At 38.3% G+C, this 20,065-nt stretch overlaps 1 protein-coding gene across 2 annotated transcripts in view; it reads left to right on the top strand.

Annotated features, from left to right (window-relative positions):
- The first annotated feature begins 1,884 nt into the window (after positions 1-1,884).
- Positions 1,885-20,065, top strand: part of LOC127796690 (probable apyrase 6) — a 57,466-nt gene continuing 39,285 nt past the window's right edge. For both annotated transcript variants that reach the window (XM_052328979.1, XM_052328977.1), the window contains exons 1-2: positions 1,885-2,618; positions 13,398-13,510. In XM_052328979.1, coding sequence (XP_052184939.1) covers positions 2,039-2,618; positions 13,398-13,510 — 693 coding nt within the window. In that variant the 5' untranslated portion in view covers positions 1,885-2,038. The remainder of the gene's footprint in view (positions 2,619-13,397; positions 13,511-20,065) is intronic.

Here is a 20,065-nt window from a genome sequence, read left to right as displayed (position 1 = left end):
AATTAGCATTATGATCTATTACCTAAAGGTTATGATTTTTTTGTGTGGATTTTATTGTCTTTTTCTATGAATTATCCCAAACTAAAAATATCATTATTTAATTTTGACAAATAATAGACATCAAGAATAAGTTTATGATCGCCATTTCTCAAGTGAACTAGTATGGTACCTTTACCTTTAATTTGCATTTTGAAAGAATCTCTAAAAAGTATATCTCCTCCTGCATATTCATAAAGTATCACAAATATTTCTCTTTTCTCTACACATGTGATTGCTAGCTCTATTGTTCAAGTACTAGGTGTTGTTGTCTTCTTTCTTGAGTAATAATAATAAGGTAGACTCAACTGTCTCTTCCTTTTTCTTTATTATAACATTCCATTTGCGACGTGCCTTTTTTTTTAGGGTAGCCTCTTTCCCTTCCACGTCCATGGACTTCAAAAAAACTTTGGCCATTTTCTTCATTTTTGTATAGATCACTGCCTCTACGTGGTCCTTATGGCTTTTCTACGACCTCATCCACAACTTCTATGAACTCCTACTTTTATTGTGCTTCTTCCTTGTGTTTAAGATAGAATTTTGCTTGCAATACATGCTCCATAAACTCTTGTTTCCCATTATTTAATCTTCATTCATGGGCTTGTAAAGATCTACTTGTTCAATAGTCATAGTGTCAAAATCTTTGTACTATTCAATTATCACGACAACATGCTTAAACTTAGGATCTAGAGAGTGAAGAATTTTCTCCACGATTTGTATCTTTGACACTTATTCACCATTTCTTTTTATCTAGTTGACTATGACTTGTACTTTTGAAAAATAATCAGAAATGGATTCCAACTCTTTCAACTGAAGTGCTTCAAATTCACCGAAGTGTTTAAAGGTGAAATTTATTCATTCTATCCATTCCTTTATAAGACTTTTGAAGAATTTCCCATGCTTCATTTGAGATTGTGGCATTAGCCATCTTCTCAAACATAAAATCATCCAAACATTGATGGATGATAAAAAAAACACGTTGGTTCTTTTTCCTATTCTTCTTCAACTCATCATTTTGAGTTTGCTTCAACATTAATCGTCTCATCTTCAATCTCATTTATCTTCTATCAACAATCTCCCAAGTACTTTGAGATCTAAGAATTGTCTTCATTCGAATAGACCAATTATCAAAATTATCCTTATTAGAATAGGATATTGAAATGGAACATAATTTTTCATTGAAGCCATCAAACCTACTTTGATAACACAATGTTAGAGATCGTACAACAAAGAATAAGAAAAAATAAATAGAGAAAACAAAAAATTTGATGAAACAATTGAGAACAAGTTTTACAATGTAAATAAATATTTTTCTCTTTTCATCCATTAACATAAGAGATACATCTTCTATATATATATATATATAGGCCTTCCTATATAACAATAACAAAAAAATTGACATAACTTTTCCATAACTTTATATAATTATAAAATTGATCGTATGTATAAAAATTAAGTTTAATTATAACATGTCTAATGTAATTTGATCCACTGCTCAAGCATTATTTTACACAATGTAACTTAACCCATCCATGTTGAGATGGATGAGTGAAGAAGGGAAGGGTCAATGATGTTATTGAAAAAATTTGATGAGATATTCTTAAATTTATAGGATGACATTCTTAAAACTCAAACTCAAATTATAGAAACCTAATTGCAAATTTTAAATATTGGATTTGAATAATAATAATAATAATAATAAATGGTTGAAATGTAATAAATGAATATTTTTTTCAATAATGTGTATTTTAGTGTATTTATAAATTTTAAAATAAATTTATTAATTAATAATAAAATGTACTTATTATTACGATTAGCATTACGCATAATAAAAGTACATAACCGAAACTTGTTTTGTTTGCGCCCCATCCCTTCCGGGTTCCGGCGAATCCGATCAGAGCCTTGTCGCTCCAAACACAGTGCGACAATGGCGGCCGATCGTCTCTCCGCCTGCTCATAGCTTTCATTTTTAACACAAAGCTTCGCAATAATCAATATAGCCATGGACCTATCCAACCTCCAATCTAGGGTTCCGCCCCACCCTCGTTCACTCCACCATCATCTCCTGCCCAAACCCTCGTCCTCCACCTACCACCGCGACAAGCGCCTCATCGTCGCTGCCTCCCTCCTCGCCATTCCCTTCCTCTTCTACCTCCTCTCCACCGCCTTCGGACTCTTCCGCTCCCCCAGATTCGTTCGACACCAACCCAAACCCAACCTCTTCGGAATCGTCATCGATGCTGCGTCCTCCGGCTCCCGAGTCCACGTCTACGAGTTCCTCAACGATGGCGCGGTTATTGGCCTCGATGGAACTGGCTCCAGCTCTCTCAAGGTCGAGCCAGGATTGCACCGGTTCGCCGACGATCCCGAGGCCGCCGGACGGTCGGTTTCGAAGTTGGTTCAGTTTGCTAAGAGTCGGGTTCCGAGGAGCGAGTGGAGGAATACCAAGGTGCAGTTGATGTGTACGACGGAGGTGGAAAGGTTGGAATTGAGGTCGAGGGAGGCTATATTGGAGAGCTGCAGACGGGTTTTGAGGTCGTCCGGGTTTCTGTTCAAGGACCAATGGGCTGCGATAATGGAAGGTTAGCTTTTTGGTTGTAGTTGACTATTTTTGTGTTTTAGGTCATGATTTTGCAAGTCAAATGACCTGTACGTATCGTATTCTAATGCTGGTTTTAACTTATGGTGGGTGAGGATTTATGACCTCATTTATATATTTAATTGTTCGCAAAATATGCCATCACGTTCTTACTGATCTTGCCTTTCGCTTTTGGATATGGTAGTCAAGAAAGCATACATAGGATAGGATTAACTTGTTTTGTCATTGACTTGGGAGCAGTAAGGCATAGCGGAGGAAGGAACTCACTCAGAAAGCGCAGAAGCAATCCAAGTTTTAGGATAATTCCCCTATATTTTACGAGTGATTGAAGATTAGTAGCTAGCGAGGCTGATTGCAATTTAGAACTGCATGGCATTTATCTCTTCTAAAATTTTGAAGTATCAGACAGTACTACATTTCAAATTCCTCTTTCTGCTGCCAAATGTTGAAATATAATTAGGTTTAAGCTAACTGGCTGCTGTTAATTACGAGTGAATGGTTGGCTAACAAACTGCTTAAAAGTGTGAGATCTGGAGAAGAAAGCCAGGTTGCAGAAGATTTGTCAGAAGGTGAGGGAACGTACGTCTCCCGAGTGATGGTAATGAGTAAAACAGAAATCAACATTAATATTTTATCTGTCTTTGTGAACATGATTAACGGTCTCTATGGCTGTGGGTGCCATGGTATAAAGGTATATTATGATGCATAACCCAAACCAAAAGAAACAAGAGTAATCCTCATTTCTCAAAGCTAAGCAATATTCAATGTTATTAATCAAAATCTGTCATTCAATACTTTATGAAGGATTATTTATAGACAATTAATAGATATTCTAACGAGAATTCCTTTATGACTAGGATTCCTTGGTAATTAAGCTAATAAAGGTAATCCTAATCTAATTAGGATTCTAGGACAAAAGAAATTAAAGGGAACTAGAAAACAAATTAAAACAAGGAAATGAATAAAACAATATTAATTTCTACTTTTTCTCCTAAATTATTGTTTCTTGAAATATTTGTCTCTATGATATTCATCATTCTCCCTCAGTTGAAAAGAACTCGGTTTCAACGAGTTGGATTGTAAATACCACTACAAGAGCTTAGGATATAGGACTTGAAAATCCTCTTCGGTAATCCAAGTGTTATCGAAATCTGGTCGATCTTTCCATTTGACAAGAAAACAACGATAACCACCACCACGAGAAGAAGCCACAATCTCATTGTCAAGCACAACATGAATCACATCCTTTTGCTGTTGTATGCGTGGGGTACAAGGAACTTGGTGACCTGTAGGATCACTAGAAGGCAAGAGCGAAGACTCAAATGTGCCTTTGTTGAGGAGTTATATCTTCCACATTGAAAACATGACTAATATTCATATTAGTAGGTAAGTTGAGTAAATAAGCATTAGGTCCAAGTTTTCGAATGATAGGAAAGGGGCCACTAGCTCAAGCATGTAGTTTCTTGAAGGAATATTTAGGGAAACGCTTAGGGTGAATATGAATCATGACATAGTAACCTTACTCATTGCAATTTTCCTACAATGTACATCAGCATCAAGTTTATAGTCAACATTACTCATTGCAATTTTCCTTCTAATCTCAACATGTAAGTCATGGATGTGTTGGGTAAAATTTTCAACATGCTTAGAAATTTTGGCATCTGGGGGTAAGAGTACAAGATCAATAGGGGTGCAAAGGGAGTAACTGCGAACAATCTCAAAGCATTTTTTTCTAGTGGACTTATTAATAGAGTTGTTATAGGCAAACTTAGCAGTTGGGAAAACCAAAGCCCAATTACCAGGCTTCTCACCTTCAAGGCACCTAAGCAAGTCTCCTAAACCACGATTCACAACTTCGATTTGTCTATCAATTTGGGGATAGAAGGCATAAGTGAATTTCAAACTTGTCCCAAATAGTTTTCATAGTGTCTTTCAAAAATAACTAACAAATTTGACATCTCTATCAAATACAATGGAGAAGGTAAACCATGCAATTTAACAACTTCTCTAAAGATCAATTTAGCAACATGGGACGCATCTGTTACCTTACTACAAGGAAGAAAATGTGCCATTTTAAAATTCCTATCCACTACTACAAGAATTAAGTCATGTCCCCTACCAGTCTTGGGTAGACCTAAAATGAAATCCATACTCACATATTGTCACGGGATATGTGGGATAGGAAGAGGAGTGTAGAACCCATGTTCATGTGCGACACTGTGAAACAATCCTAGAGATATACCTTTTCAAAGATGGTCAATAAAATCTATCCTCAACTAGTGCAATAGTCTTCTCTCTTTCAAAATGACCAGTTAATCCCCCTGCATGCATTTTGTTGAAGACACTAAGGCAGTCGATCAGTTGTAGTTGTCTTGATATTGTTTGTCACTCTATATGTTGTGTTTGTAATTGGTTGAGTGTATTATTAGGATGTGGTTTCGGTTGTAGAGGATTGCTAGCTTGATATGTTTATAGTTGCGGTAATCAAGGCTATATATAAGGTAGCCTTTCTATTGTAATTGTATTGAGATTTATTCTGATTTTCTCAATCAAAGATTGGACAAGGTTCTAGTTTTCTCTCTTGAGTTTTTCTCTCCCTCAATCTTCCATTTACGTTCTGTTACATGGTATCAGAGCCATCGTGACTTGCGTCCATGGCTTCTCGTGATTCAACCTCATCTGCTTCCTCCTTGTCATCGACCGCTTTATCGGATTTTGCTTCTATTGCTAAGGTTTTTAGTTTCATTCCCGCGAAACTAGATTCGAATAATTACCTATATTGGAAGGCGCAGATCCTAGCCACAGTTAGGGCTTTTGATTTGCAACCGTTCCTGAACAAGACATATCTGCCTTCGAAATATGTTCAATCGGAAGGAAATGAGCTGATTGTCAATCCTGAGTTTCTGAATTGGATGCAATGAGATCATCTTTTGCTAGGGTGGCTATTTTCGACTATAGACAAGGAGGTAATTGGTCAAGTTATACATTGTGAGTTTGCAGCAGAGGTATGGTCTACGCTTGATAGCTTGTTTCTCGTCAAATAGTTGCTTGTTCATTTCAATTAAAATAGCAACTTAGATCTATTAAGAAATGTGATATGACTGTGAATGACTATGTTTTACAAGTCAAAACAATTAATCACGCACTGACAGCTATAGGAGAGCCATTAAATGATTAAGATCTATTAATGACGATTCTGCATGGATTAGATGAGGACTATGTCATAGTTGTTGGTTTAATTACATATCAAATGGATGAAATTGATCTTGAAAAAGTCCAGTATCTTTTAATGATGCATGAGCAACGCTTAGCTACAAAGAATATGAATTTGTCTAATACAGTGCATAAGTTTGATTATGTTGCTATGAATGTTAGCTATGCTCCACAACAAGGTCGAAATACCACTATGAATAATGGTAGAGGCAGTTCTCAAAATAGAGGTGGTCGAGGAAATGGTTTTAGAGGAGGAAGAGGTAGAGGTCGTTCTTATGGCAAGAGGTTTTATTGTCAATTATGTGGAAAACCAGGACATCTAGCTGATATATGTTATCATCGGTTTGATAGCAACTTTCAGCGACCTTCTTTTGGGAGAGGTGGTAATGAATCTAATTCTCAGGCGTTTGTGGCGTCTAATGAGACTAATGGAGCTTTCTTGATAGATCTAGGGTTTGCTCCTGAGGCTCATCATGGTGTGTCCTCCCAGTTTGTGACTGACCAATATCAACCTTCTTCATCCTCCTCCTATCAGTTCGGAGATACCTTTTGGTGTGTAGACTCTGGTGCTACAAACCATATCACTTCTAGCATTAATAACCTTTCTCTTCATACTCCTTATAGTGGCAGCGACAAAGTAGTAGTAGGAAATGGTAAGACTCTTCCTATTACTAATGTTGGATCTAGTCACTTGCTTACTCAAACTATTCCTCCATCAGTTCTTTCTTTGTCTCAAATTCTTCATGTTCCATGTATGAAAAAGAATTTAATGAGTGTTTCTCATCTTACAAATGATCATAATGTCATTGCTGAATTTCATTATCATTTTTGTTTAATTAAGGACAAAGTTTCGGGCAAGGTGCTACTTCGAGGAACTCTTAAAAATGGCCTCTATTAGCTGGATCCAACAGTTGTTCCTGTTGAATCACCTGCTGTTTCATTTTCTTCTACTGCAGTTTCTTCTGCAAAGTTGTCAAGGCCTTCTATTTCACCTGTTTTCTGTTTAGAAGGTTGTAATTCTCATCATGAAAATTGTAATAAGTCTTGCATGCAAGTCTCTTGTTCTGATAAAATTTGTCAGCAGTGGCATTCTTGTTTGGGTTGTCCCTCATTTTCTGTATTGAAACAAATTCTAAATAAAATCAGTATTCCTTGTTCTTCTACTGGTTTGTCATTTTTGTGATTCTTGCAAATTAGGTAAATTGCATCAATTACCTTTTGCACAATGTCCAATTACAGCAACTCATCCCTTGGAGTTAATCTATTCAGATCTCTGGGGGCTTGCTCCTATGTTGTCTGTTGAGGGTTATAGGTATTATATTGTCTTTGTTGATGCCTATACTCGTTATACATGATTGTATCCAATGAAACTCAAGTCTGAAGCGTTATCCATTTTCAAAACTTTTCATAAGTTTGCTGAATTACAATATTAGTTTAAACTCAAAACCCTTCAAACTAATAATGGTGGAGAGTTTAAAGCCTTTTTACCCTATCTTCATACCTATGGTATTCAATCTTGTTTTTCTTGTCCCTACACATATCAACAAAATGGTGTGGCTGAAAGAAAACATAGGCACATTGCTGAAATAGGTCTTACTTTGTTAGCCCATGCTAATATGCCTTTGAAATATTGGGTAGAAGCTTTTCAAACTGCTGTCTACCTTATCAATTTACTTCCAGCCTCATCACTTCGATTCCTTACTCCATTTGAGAAATTATATCACAAGCAGCCTAAGTACATGTATTTACAGCCATTTGGTTGTGCTTGTTTTGCTTATCTTCGGCCTTATAAGAAGCACAAGTTTAATTTTCATTCCTCCAAGTGTGTTTTTCTTGGTTATAGTCATGTTCAAGTTGGATATAAGTGTATACACTCTTCTGGTCGAGTTTATATTTCCAGACATGTAATCTTTCATCTTGAGGAGTTTCCATTTCAAAATTTGTTTCCTTCTTCCTCCCTTACTCCTCAGTCGGTATCCAGTCCAGGCTTGTCTACTGCCATTTTGCATTCCTGTTCTTCTTTCCCTTCTGGTCATTCTCCTCTGGTAGCACCGCAACCTGATTCCTCTGGTTTCTTAATTTCTAGTCCTGTCACTACTGCTGATTCTGCTGCTCCTGATCAGTCTTCTTCTTCTCTTGTTTCACCTGCTGTTCCATTATCTAAAAAGGCTTCAAATCTTCCTACTCATCCTATGATTACCCGTGCAAAAGCCAAACAACTTTCTCTCACTTCTCCTTATGCCTTGGTGAGTTCTCTAGAGCCCCATTATGTTCAAGAAGCTCTCTTAGACCCCAATTGGACTAAGGCCATGGAGGAAGAATATTCAGCTTTGCTAAGAAATTAGACTTGGGATCTTGTTCCGTTCTCCTCTAATATGAACATCATAGGCTGTAAATGGGTTTTTCGTATTAAATACAATCCTGATGGCTCTCTTCTCAAGTACAAAGCTAGACTTGTTGCTAAAGGGTTTCTCCAAACACCTGGTATTGATTTTGCTGAAACCTTTAGTCCAGTTGTCAAGGCACCGACTATTAGGGTTTTATTTTCATTAGCTGTTACATATGGTTGGGATATTCAGCAAGTTGATGTGAATAATGCATTTTTAAATAGAGATCTTAATGAGGCAGTGTTCATGGAACAACCTGAGGGTTTTCTTGATCAGTCTCGTCCTTCCTATGTTTGTCACTTGAAGAAATCGCTCTATGGTCTTAAGCAAGCTCCAAGAGCTTGGTATACTAAGCTTCGAACTGCTCTTCAAAGCTAGGGTTTTGTGCGATCAGTCTCAGATGCATCTCTCTTTATTAAGAGGACATCCAAGTTTGTTTTGTTTGTGCTTGTTTATGTTGATGATATCTTGATAATTGGGTCAAACTCTACTGCCTTGCATGCTTTTATTGGTGATTTAGATAAACATTTTGCCTTGAAGACACTTGGTTCATTCAACTATTTTCTTGGATTTGAGGCTTACTGAGATTCCACTGGTCTTTATCTCACACAGTCCAAATATACTCTCGATTTACTCAAAAAGGCTGCTATGGTTGATTGTAAATCGTGTGCTATTCTTTTAAGTTCTGCCACCTCGTTGATTGATGAAGGGGATTTGTTTTTTGATCTTACTCTTTATAGAACCATTTTAGGCTCTCTTCAATATCTTACATATACCAGGCCAAATGTTGCCTTTGTGGTAAACAAGTTGAGTCAGTTCTTAAGCTGTCCTAAGGATCAACATTGGCAAGTTTGTAAGAGATTACTTCGATATCTTAAAGGGACAGTAGGCCTTGGTTTGGTGTTTACTCCATCCTTTCTTGATTTGCCTCTTAGTGTTTATACAGATGCTGATCATGCTGGTTGCAAGATCACCAGGCGATCTACTAGTGGCTGGTGTGTTTTTCTTGGGAATAATCTTCTGGTTTGGGGTTCTAAGAAGCAAACCGTGGTTGCAAGATCGATTGGAGAAGCTGAATACCGGGCTGTTGCCCAAGGGGTTACTGAAATACTCTGGTTGAAATCTCTTTTTCATGAACTTGGTTTTTCATGTTCCGCTCCTCCTATACTGTGGTGTGATAATTTGGCAGCCAAGTCTATCTCTGAAAATCCAGTTTTTCATTCCAGAACTAAACACATCGAGATTGATATTCATTTTGTTTGGGAAAAGGTTGAATGTGGTGCTGTTGAAATCCGTTATGTTCCCACAATGTATCAAGTTGCTGATATTTTTACTAAAGCTCTACCAAAAGATAGGTTTCTGTTCTTGTGTGGTAAGATTGGTCTTAAAATGACTCCTGTGTATCAGCATTTATCTACTGCAGATGCAGTGGCAGGATACTTTCAGGAGGTCTAAATTGAAGGGGCATGTTGAAGACACTAAAAGCAGCACTGATGCTGTTACAGAAGCAGCACTGCAGGATACTTTCAGGAGGTCTAAATTGAAGGGGAATGTTGAAGACACTAAGGCAGTCGATCAGTTGTAGTTGTCTTGATATTGTTTATCACTCTATATGTTGTGTTTGTAATTGGTTGAGTGTATTATTAGGATGTGGTTTCGGTTGTAGAGGATTGCTAGCTTGATATGTTTATAGTTGCAGTAATCAAGGCTATATATAAAGTAACCTTTCTATTGTAATTGTATTGAGATTTATTCTGATTTTCTCAATCAAAGATTGGACGAGGTTCTAGTTTTCTCTCTTGAGTTTTTCTCTCCCTCAATCTTCCATTTACGTTCTGTTACACATTTCTCATATGAGAAAGTCTTTAAATGAAGTCCACGGAATGCACAACTTAGTTTCTTTAAAAAAGTAACCATCATGAATGACAAAATCAACAAGGGGGCAGTGATTATCTTGACTAACCTCAAGGTAAATAGAGTCAAAATCTAGATAATTAGGGTAAGTGCCCTTCACCTTATCAAAACTAATAACCTCTGTATTCATCACTTGAAGAAACTAACTACCTGGCTAAGGGCATCAACTACTTTGTTATCAACCTTGAAACAATGCTTAAGGACAAAGGTGTACTCGCTAAGGAATTCTACGTACTTAGCATGCCTAGAATTCAACTTCTTTTGAGATTGCAAGTATTTTAATGCTTGGTGATCATAATATAGAACAAATTATTGTGGTAATAGATGGTACCTCCAATAGGGAAGAGACTAGACAACAACATATAACTCTTTATCATAAGTGGAATATTTTTGTTTAGCTCCATTGAGTTTCTCGCTAAAGAATGCTATTGGGTGACCCTCTTGGCTATGAACACCTCTAATACTAATGCTAGATGCATCATAGGCAACCTCAAAAACATTGTCACGTTCCTAGGGTAGTAATTGTAATTTTCTTTCCTTTTCTGTTACAGATATTCGTCCTTACCGTTTGTACTGCACATGGGTGCATGTGGGAGGCTGTTAGGCTATATATAAGCCACAATTAGAGGATGCGAAGGCATGTTGTTGAATGAATTGAATTCTAATTTCCCCCCTCAAATTTTCTCTAATTTCCCTCCCAATTCTCTGTTTCCCCTCTCGATCTCCTCTGTTCTCCTTCTATTCTTGTTGTCTCCCTCCATTTCTGTCTAATTCTTCCCCATACTCTTCTCAATTTTCCATCCAAACCCTAGGAAAACCCTAGGTTTTGACAACTTCTGAGATGATACTTTAAAAAAATGAAGGCTACTTAGTATTTTTTTTTAAGCTGAAATTGCTTTGACCTGTTATTGAAAACTGGATTTAAGATTCTTTATATTCAAACTAATGCTAACTCAAGCTACAATTGGATACCCAAATGGCCTGTTTGTTACATGGATTAACAGGAGATATTACCTCCTAGCATGGTAATCCCATGTTTGGGGTATTGGATACCATGTTAGGTAGGAAGAGAAGTGGAAAAATGAAAGAACCTAAGTAGGAACACCTTAGTGATAATTGGAAATTAACAAATGAACTGCTTTCTCAATTTGTATTGAATATAGATGGGGTATTGTCATGACCCTTGGGATATTACTGGGGCAAAACTGTAATTAGTTACATTGTTGGTTAGGAAATGCTATTAGTTCTGTTATAGTGCACATGGGTGCCGTTCTTAGACTCTACTTCTAGTTGAACAACCTATAAATAGGTCTTGGTATGTAGAGAAATGTATGCTGAAATAATATAGTGAATTCATATTTTCCCTCCTTACTTTCTCCCTATTATTCTTCCTAATTCTCTCTCATTTCTCTTGATTTCTGCTGTATATCTCCCTCCAATCCTTCTTCGTTTCCCTCCCGAATCCTTCCCAATTCCGTCCTAGACCCTAGCTAAATCCTAGGGTCGTGACAGGTATTTATACATGAGCAGGCCTCGGTTTGATCTTAGAATACAGGAATTCAAAATACAAATAGGATACAACAGATGAGATAGGAGATAAGATAGGATTTAAACTTAAGAACCTATGTTTATGGAGCTACTTTATCTCTAACTTATTATCCCTTTTTTATTGGCTTAGCTTGCTTTAATTTCAAATCTTTCAAACCTCTTCTTATCATCCTATCTTCGGTACAAACAACAAGTATTTTCATATCTCCGTTCTTCAACAAGAAGTATTGGCAAGTTGGACCGTCTTATCCCAGATATAAAAGCCCAATGCTTCTTTTCTTCTCTCCCATCTACCCAGCCGATGACCAGCGACAACATGGGTGTCGTCAGTGACACGTATAGTTGCCAAGGACTCATGATCTGGGAGTTGGAGCTCCCAGATTTGCGAGCTTCAACCATGGCGGACTATCATCTACCATGGGAGCTTCAACTTAAGCTTTCATCAGAACCCAAATCTGGAAGCTTTGCCACCACCATCATCTCCCCCACCATCATTGTGTCGATCTCGATTTCCAGATTATCTCTGCCATAGCTTATCTCTCTCTCTCTCTCACTTGATTGCTCACTCTCGGTTTGCCAGAGCACAGGGATGGTGTTCCAAGCTCTGTCCACATTGGCCGGAGCTTATTTATTTATTGTTATTTTAATATAATTATAAAATAATAATATATATGAAAATATTATTACATATATAGTTATATGAACATATACTTATTTACATATGAAAATATAATTATTGGGAAAACAGTAGTTTGGTCGTTTGCCTTTTGATACCAAGTAATACCTCATTTGCACTTTCACACTCCAAACATGGTATAGTAATAACATCAGGTAATGCCTCCTTTTACCAAACATGGGATGGTATTGTTTAATCCTGTCACTAACTAAGCTAGATACCAAATGCCCCATAAGACATTCTAAATGGAAGCTTAAGTTCTTCTAGTGTTGAAATAATTGCCATTGTAGTAAGTTGGAGGATACTTATCTTCCAACATCTGTTCCATTAATTCAAAACTTAATCTGTTTCCTTGGCTGAATGTCTACATTAGGTTAGACTTCCTGCCAAATATAATCATACATGGATAAATGAGGAGAAGAAAGGTAGAACTTTCATGGATAGAGAAAGTTATGCAAGAAGTCGCATGTTCAATTGCAATAATTGATGAAAAGCCTTATGTCCAGCCATGCATAGATAGACAAATATGTAATTGGGAAACAAAATAATATTGTAAGAAACTAAAACTCATAATTCCTCTTTACATATATGACTACAACATCAACAACGACAATCACAAGCCTTGGTCCCACTAGGTGGATTGACTACATGCATTTGGGCCTACAACCATTTCTATCTATGTTTATATTCTTTGTAAGGCCATCATATTGTATGCCAAGTTAAAGGGTATCTCACCAAATTTACTTTGGTCTTCCTCTCATTTTTTTGTTACAAACTTTCTCCATTTCATCATTCACTTCATAGGTGTACTTACCGGTTTTTTTTATCACATGTCCAAATCATCTAGTTTGTAATTAAACTAATTTCTGTTTGATTTCCTTGGTTTCTTTCTACTTTGTTATATTGCCTTTCTAAGTTTGTTTGGATCCTTGAATTGCTCGAAATAGCTACCAGAATATGAGCTAAGCACCACTTATCTGCTGAACCAATGATCTGAGTGAAAATCTGCATGATCCTATTGCAGGTGAAGAAGAAGCTCTTTATGCTTGGGTGGCTGCAAACTATGCTCTTGGAACCCTTGGAGGAGAACCTCAGGAAACCACTGGAATTGTTAAACTTGGTGGGGCTTCTATGCAGGTTCTTTTCATTCGCATAATATCTTTGCCTATAATTTGTGATCTTACATTGGCTGGTGTATATTTTCTTGTATTCACTGGGTGTGTATGTTTACATGCACACATAGATATACAGTAATGAACTTCTATTCATTGGCTCAATTACAAACATGATTTTACTTGTCCAAGAAGAAGAAAAGTAGCAACAAATGTGATTTGCAAGATAAAAGGAGGATTGCTCGTGCTATGCACTTTGAGTGAGTAGATTATCTTTATACTTCCTAACAACAGATATGCAATATCTATCTATATAGGCTGGAATTTGCAATGATATTTGGTAGGATGTAAAATGGGGTTTGAGAGACATCTGACAAGTATCTGATATGAGACTTAGGCCAATTTTAGAATTATAAGAACTGAGAGAGAAACATAATTTGGAGGGAGAATTTGAAAGGAGGAGGGAGAATTCAGAGAGAGAAAGAGAAGGAAAGAAGTTTTAGAGGGAAAGAATTTGTATATTTTCACACACAACTCCCATCCTCTTACACATAGCCCCTTTTATAGGCTCCTCCTTACGGTTGTAACCTCCTAAGTTCCTAACCGAAAGGGTACAAGTAACCTAAGCCTTAACCGCTTAGTACAACAACTTATTCAAGACAAGAGGAAATCAATTACATCTATACCCCTCATACGCCTAGAATTGTGACAATCCCCTTCTCTTGAAAGTTTTCTTGTTGACAACCATCTATTCCAACTCTTGGGCTTGGCGAAACACATGCATCTTAGGTAGGCCTTGAGACATTGGTTGACCCTTTTAGTTTGCCCATCAGTCTTGAGGTGGTAGGCTATGGACATGTGCAGCCCAATCCCTAGGCTTTTAAACAGCTCTTGCCAAAAATGACTTGTAAAGATCTTGTCTCGATCAGATATTATCGATTTAGGGACTCCATGGATTTTAACCATTGAATCCAAGAATTGTTTGGCTATCTCCTGAGCCGTGTAGGGATGAGTTAAGCTTATAAAGTGGGCAAATTTGGTCAGCCGGTCCACCATCACTAGGATGTCACGACCCTAGGATTTAGCTAGGGTCTAGGAAGGATTTGGGAAGGATTCGGGAGGGAAACGGAGAAGAATTAGAGGGAGATATACAGCAGAAAACAAAAGAAATGAGAGAGAATTAGAAAGAATGAGAGGGAGAAAGTAAGGAGAGAAAATATGAATTCACTATGTTATTTCAGCATGCCTTTCCCTACATATTAGAGCCTATTTATAGATTATTCAACAGTAAATGAAATCTGGAAAATAGCACCCATGTGCTCCTAACAACTCACAAAATACCTCCTACTAACTATTACAACCTTATTATAATAATACCCTTCTAACTACCATTGAGTTGTGACATTCCCCTCCCCTTGAAAGGTTTCTTGTCCCCAAGAAACTTATTACAACCAAGCTATCATTTCTTTATCCAATGCCCATCTTCACCCATGGGTTTCTTCTTCGTTTTTCCTTCTTCTTATTTTGTTTTTCCCTTTTCTTTTGCTTTCTCTTTTATTTCTCCTCAGCAGCAACAACATTATGTCTTGCTACCACACCAATAGAAACATGAAGAAGCAAAACAAGAAGAGTCTTGGTCCCTTCAACAAGGAATCCCTTCCCTTTCTTCCTTTCATCTTGTTTCGCTTTATCCTTCTACTTCCTCCATAGCTCCAAATCAGAAACATATTGCTGGAAGGTTTTAGTGTAATCAATATCATGCAAGCATCCTCCCTTAACCTCTAACCAATCTTGAAGTGCCCTCCATTGGTTATCCACTTCGATTAAGGCACAAGTTTCCTCCCAATCGACTGATTTCTCAGTTGGAGTTACCTGATCCATAGTAAGTAATTTAACAACTCCTTCCATTCCAATTCTTTCAAGAGAAATAGATTTAAGATCTCCACAATCTAAGGCTGTTGTGGTCGTTTCCATTCCAAGATCTTTTTGGCTCCCGGATTGCTAGTGAACATCTCGACTTCATCCTCAACAGTTACCTCCTCCAATGGTGTCATATTGAGGGTTTTAGCATTTGGATTCTCAGTACTAGTGGGAGTGCTTGAGATGCTGCCAATCGTTGGACTGCCATCCCCCAATTCTTCAATCCCTTCTTCCACTTCCTTTTCTTCCTCATCAGCTTCTTGTATCTCCATATTAACAGCCTTAGAAGCTCCATTGATAATATAGGTTTTGGTCCTTTCTCCAAACCGGTTACACAAGTCAATTACAAACTGCAGCTAGCTCAATTCCACCCTTCCCCAACTCCAATTATGGAACCAAACATATGGAATTCCACTCAGATTAGTTGCAACCATTTTTACCTTCTCTTTTTTAGTTACTCGGTGTTGGTAGAACACCCGTTCACATTGCCGAATCCACCATTTTGGCCTATCCCTGTCAAATACCGGAATAGCCAATGGAGCAAGAGTGGGCAAATCGGCACTTGGAACTGAAGTCGACAAAGTCTGATTAGCAGTTTGAAATTTATGTGAACGCATGATCAACATATCGTCCAGCTGCCTACGGAGGTCCTTAATTTCCTTTGTTGCAGCAATTAGTCCTTCAGCCATCTTCTCAGTTCATTTCCCTGAAATTACACCCTGCAACAACCTCTTGATTAGTTTCCAAAGACCCTTCGGAAACTTATTTCGGTACTCCAAACTCATCGGAATTCAGTCACTGAAATTTCTTTGATAAATCACCAAGACCTACTAATAATCAATCGCTGCAACTTAGCAGTTTCAAGTTCAGCCAATCTAAATTCACTGGAACCTGAATTCAACAACCTATTTTGCCTCGATCGTTGCTTCGCCTCGATTGCAACTAATCACTGCTAATATTGCTTTGGGAGTTGCCTGACTCACAATTGACAAACTATCGATTCTATTGCAGTACTTCAAAATCGGCTCCAGATCTCAAACGAAAATCACCGCTGGAAATTAATAACAGAGAAGTATCATTCCACTCGTAATTCCTCTAGATTGCCGAAATTCACCCCTGTACCGTTTCTGATCGCACCTTCTTTCCCGACTCAATCACATGTAGTGACCTAGACCTGAATTTGCGCTCCTGACTACGCCTGCCTTCTCGCCTCAACCACATGCTGCGAGTGTGCTGGAATCAAAGTGATTCAAGGATCGCCCAGTCTCACCCAATCACCGACATCTACTTGAAATTCTCCTGAATTCTTGAATCACCCATGGCTTTGCTTCAATCGCACCTCAGCTTCGCCTTTCAAATCCAATTCACTTCCGATCGATGTTTGCTTTGCTTGGCTTCTCCATTCAAATTCGAGTTCAGTTTCGCCTTGCAACTAGTTGCTTTCTACCCCATCGACGCGAATCAAATTCCCCCAGCAAAGTTGCCACCCAATCACCGTCCACTGTCTCGCTTCCAAAGCAACTTCCGCTGCCTAACTTCTCTTCCTACCTGATTTGAGTTGGTCACTGAAAGCAGTTGCAATTGCTGTCGGCTTCGATCAACTTCTCTTCGATGCCTTAATTTCCGTTTAAATCGCTACTCGATCAATGGCCACAAGTCGCTGACACTCTGGTCATATTGATCCATTTCCACGCAAGTGGTGGCTTCTGATTCGCCTCTGCTCACCTCGATCAATACTTGCAGCAGTCTCCAGAGAATCGATTCTTTTTGTGGACTTGCTGAATTAACTTCACAGAATTGCTACTCTGATGCGCCTCAGTATTAGCCAATAATTTCCTTGCTCCACTTCAGTTCGCCCTTCCGATAATCACCGTCGGGATTCTGGCCGAGGTTAGCCTAGCTCTGCTCGGTTTCAATCTGCTTTCAAGTCCTTCAAACTCCGATTGGAACAAATGCTCGTAATTTCCAGTCACAGCCTAGAATCAACCGGCTCTGTTTCGCTTCTCAATTTCGAACCAAGTTGATATGAATTACTGAAATCACAGCCGAGGAAGGGCTGGCTCTGATACCATTTGTCACGACTCTAGGATTTAGCTAGGGTCTAGGAAGGAATTGGGAAGGATTCGGGAGGGAAACGGAGAAGAATTGGAGGGAGATATACAGTAGAAAACAAAAGAAATGAGAGAAAATTAGAAAGAATGAGAGGGAGAAAGTAAGGAGGGAAAATATGAATTCACTATGTTATTTCAGCATGTCTTTCCTTACATACTAGAGCCTATTTATAGGCTATTCAACAGTAAATGGAATCTGGAAAATAGAACCCATGTGCTCCTAACAACTCACAAAATACCTCCTACTAACTATTACAACCTTATTACAATAATACCCTTCTAACTACCATTGAGTTGTGACATTGGATCACATCCTTACCCTCTGATTTTGGAAGTCTCACAATGAAATCCATTGAAACTCCCTCCCAAGCTTGCTCCGAAATAGCAAGGGGTTGGATTAAGCCCAGAAGTGCCACTTGTTTGTGCTTGCAACGTTGACAAGTGGTACATGACAGCACAAATTCTACCACATCTTTCTTCAAACTCGGCCAAAAGAATAACTGTCATACCCTATAATAGGTGGCCTTGATTCCTGAATGTCCTCTTAATGGAGAGTCATGGAGAGATTGCAAAATTTTGTTCCTTAACAACCTGTCATCCCCCACTACCAACTTGCCTTTGAATCAGATTAACCCATTTGAAAGTGTGCAGCTCTGATTCCTTGCTAGTCGGACAGCTAGTTGGGTTTGTAACTCCTTGAGCCAATCGTTCTTCTCATAGCTCTCAATTATCTCCTTCACCCAATCTGGTATTATAGTTGTAATGGCATGACATGATCCTCCTTCTTCTCTCCTAGAAAGGGTACCAGCTACCATATTTTATTTTCCTTGTCGATATTGGATGGTGTAATCTAAACCCAACAACTTTGAGGCCCCCTTTCTTTGTAGCTGGGTGTGTAACCTTTGTTGCAACAAGAATCTTAAACTTTCATGGTCGGTCTTAATAATTGTCTTAATAATAAAGTGACTGCTCTTTAGGTAGTGCCTCCATTTATCTACTACTATCAACACTGCGAGTAGCTCCTTGTCATATACACTCAACCCAGATGTTTTGGGTAAGGGCTTGGCTAATGTATGCCAAGGGCCTACCGCTCCCACTCCACTATCACACGCATTAGTTTCCACCACAAATGTTTTTGAGAAATCAAGTAGTGCTAAGACTGGGGCTTGTGCCATGGCCTTCTTTAGTGTTACAAATGCAACCTTTGCCACGGGGTTCCATTGAAAGCTATCCTTCTTAAGTAGCTCTGTCAGGGGTTTGCTTATTATTCCATAATGTTGGATGAATCTTCAATAATACCCTGTTAACCCCAAGAATCCCTTTAGTTCCTTAATTGTAGTAGGTCTCGGCCACTCAATCATAGCTGATATCTTCTTTGGGTTTGTGCTAACCCCTTCCCCTAAAATCACATGCCCTAAGTACTCCACTTCCCTTTTTGCAGAGGTACACTTTGACAACTTAACGAACAATTGATTGGATTTAAGGATCTCGAAAGTTGTCTTTAGGTGTTTGAGGTGTTGATCAAAGTTTGTGCTGTAAATAAGAATGCCATCAAAGAAAACAAGTATAAATTTTCTCAAATAGGGTGCAAAGAGGTGGTTCATCAAAGCTTGAAAGGTGGTTGGAGCATGTGAGCCCAAATGGCATGACAAGAAATTCATGTAGGCCTTGGTGAGTGCGGAATGTCGGCAGGGGTCATTCTAATGTGGTGGTACCCTGATCGAAGGTCGAGTTTGGAGAAAATGGTGGCTCTGGTGAGTTCATCCATTAAATCTTCTATAATAGGAATAGAGAATTTGTTTTTGATGGTAATAGTGTTTAGTTGGCGATAGCCTACGCAAAACCATCACGTACCATCTTTTTTCTTTACAAGTAGAACTGGTGAGGCGAAAGGGCTTTGGCTAGGTTGTATAATTGAAGTGGCAAACATTTGCTTGACTCGTCTTTCGATCTCGGTCTTTTGTATCGGAGGATATCAATAAGATCTAATGTTAACCGGTTTCGAATTTGGTTTGAGATGAACGGAGTGGTCTAAGGCTTGGGTAGGGGGTAGGGTTGTGGGTTCAACAAAGAGATCCTTAAATTCTATCAAAAGTGACAAAGCGTTAGTGTGATACCTCAGTGAAGGGCTACAAGGAGAGAGAATTCTCCTCCTTGTTGTGCTCCATTTCTGTGATCTTTTCCTCCTCCAATTTTGAGGTTTGAATGGAAAACATCTGGGATATTTGTCCCTTCTTCTTTTGCAATAACTTTTGTAATTTCTTCCGTGATATGTTCTTGCATTCCCCTATTTTTCGAGGCTGCCCACCAATGTCAATTTCTTGCCCGCAATATCCATCATATCTTCCAGCTTATTGAAACCAAATGTCAGGAGGCTAACTGTCCTCATCTAGTCTGCTCCTAGGATGATATCACATCATCCTAACTCCAATATGTTATGGTAGCTAGCTAAGTAGTCGTTGTAATTAGGCTACCATTGCTTATAATACTTAGACCTTGTTTGGTATAGTTGGAGGAATGTTCCAACATGCTGTTAGACAGTTATAAGT

The sequence above is a fragment of the Diospyros lotus genome, chromosome 3 (assembly GCF_014633365.1).
Source record: "Diospyros lotus cultivar Yz01 chromosome 3, ASM1463336v1, whole genome shotgun sequence".
Lineage (NCBI taxonomy): Eukaryota > Viridiplantae > Streptophyta > Magnoliopsida > Ericales > Ebenaceae > Diospyros > Diospyros lotus.
Note: the sequence above shows the minus strand (reverse complement) of the source record. Positions and strands in the feature narration are given on the sequence as shown.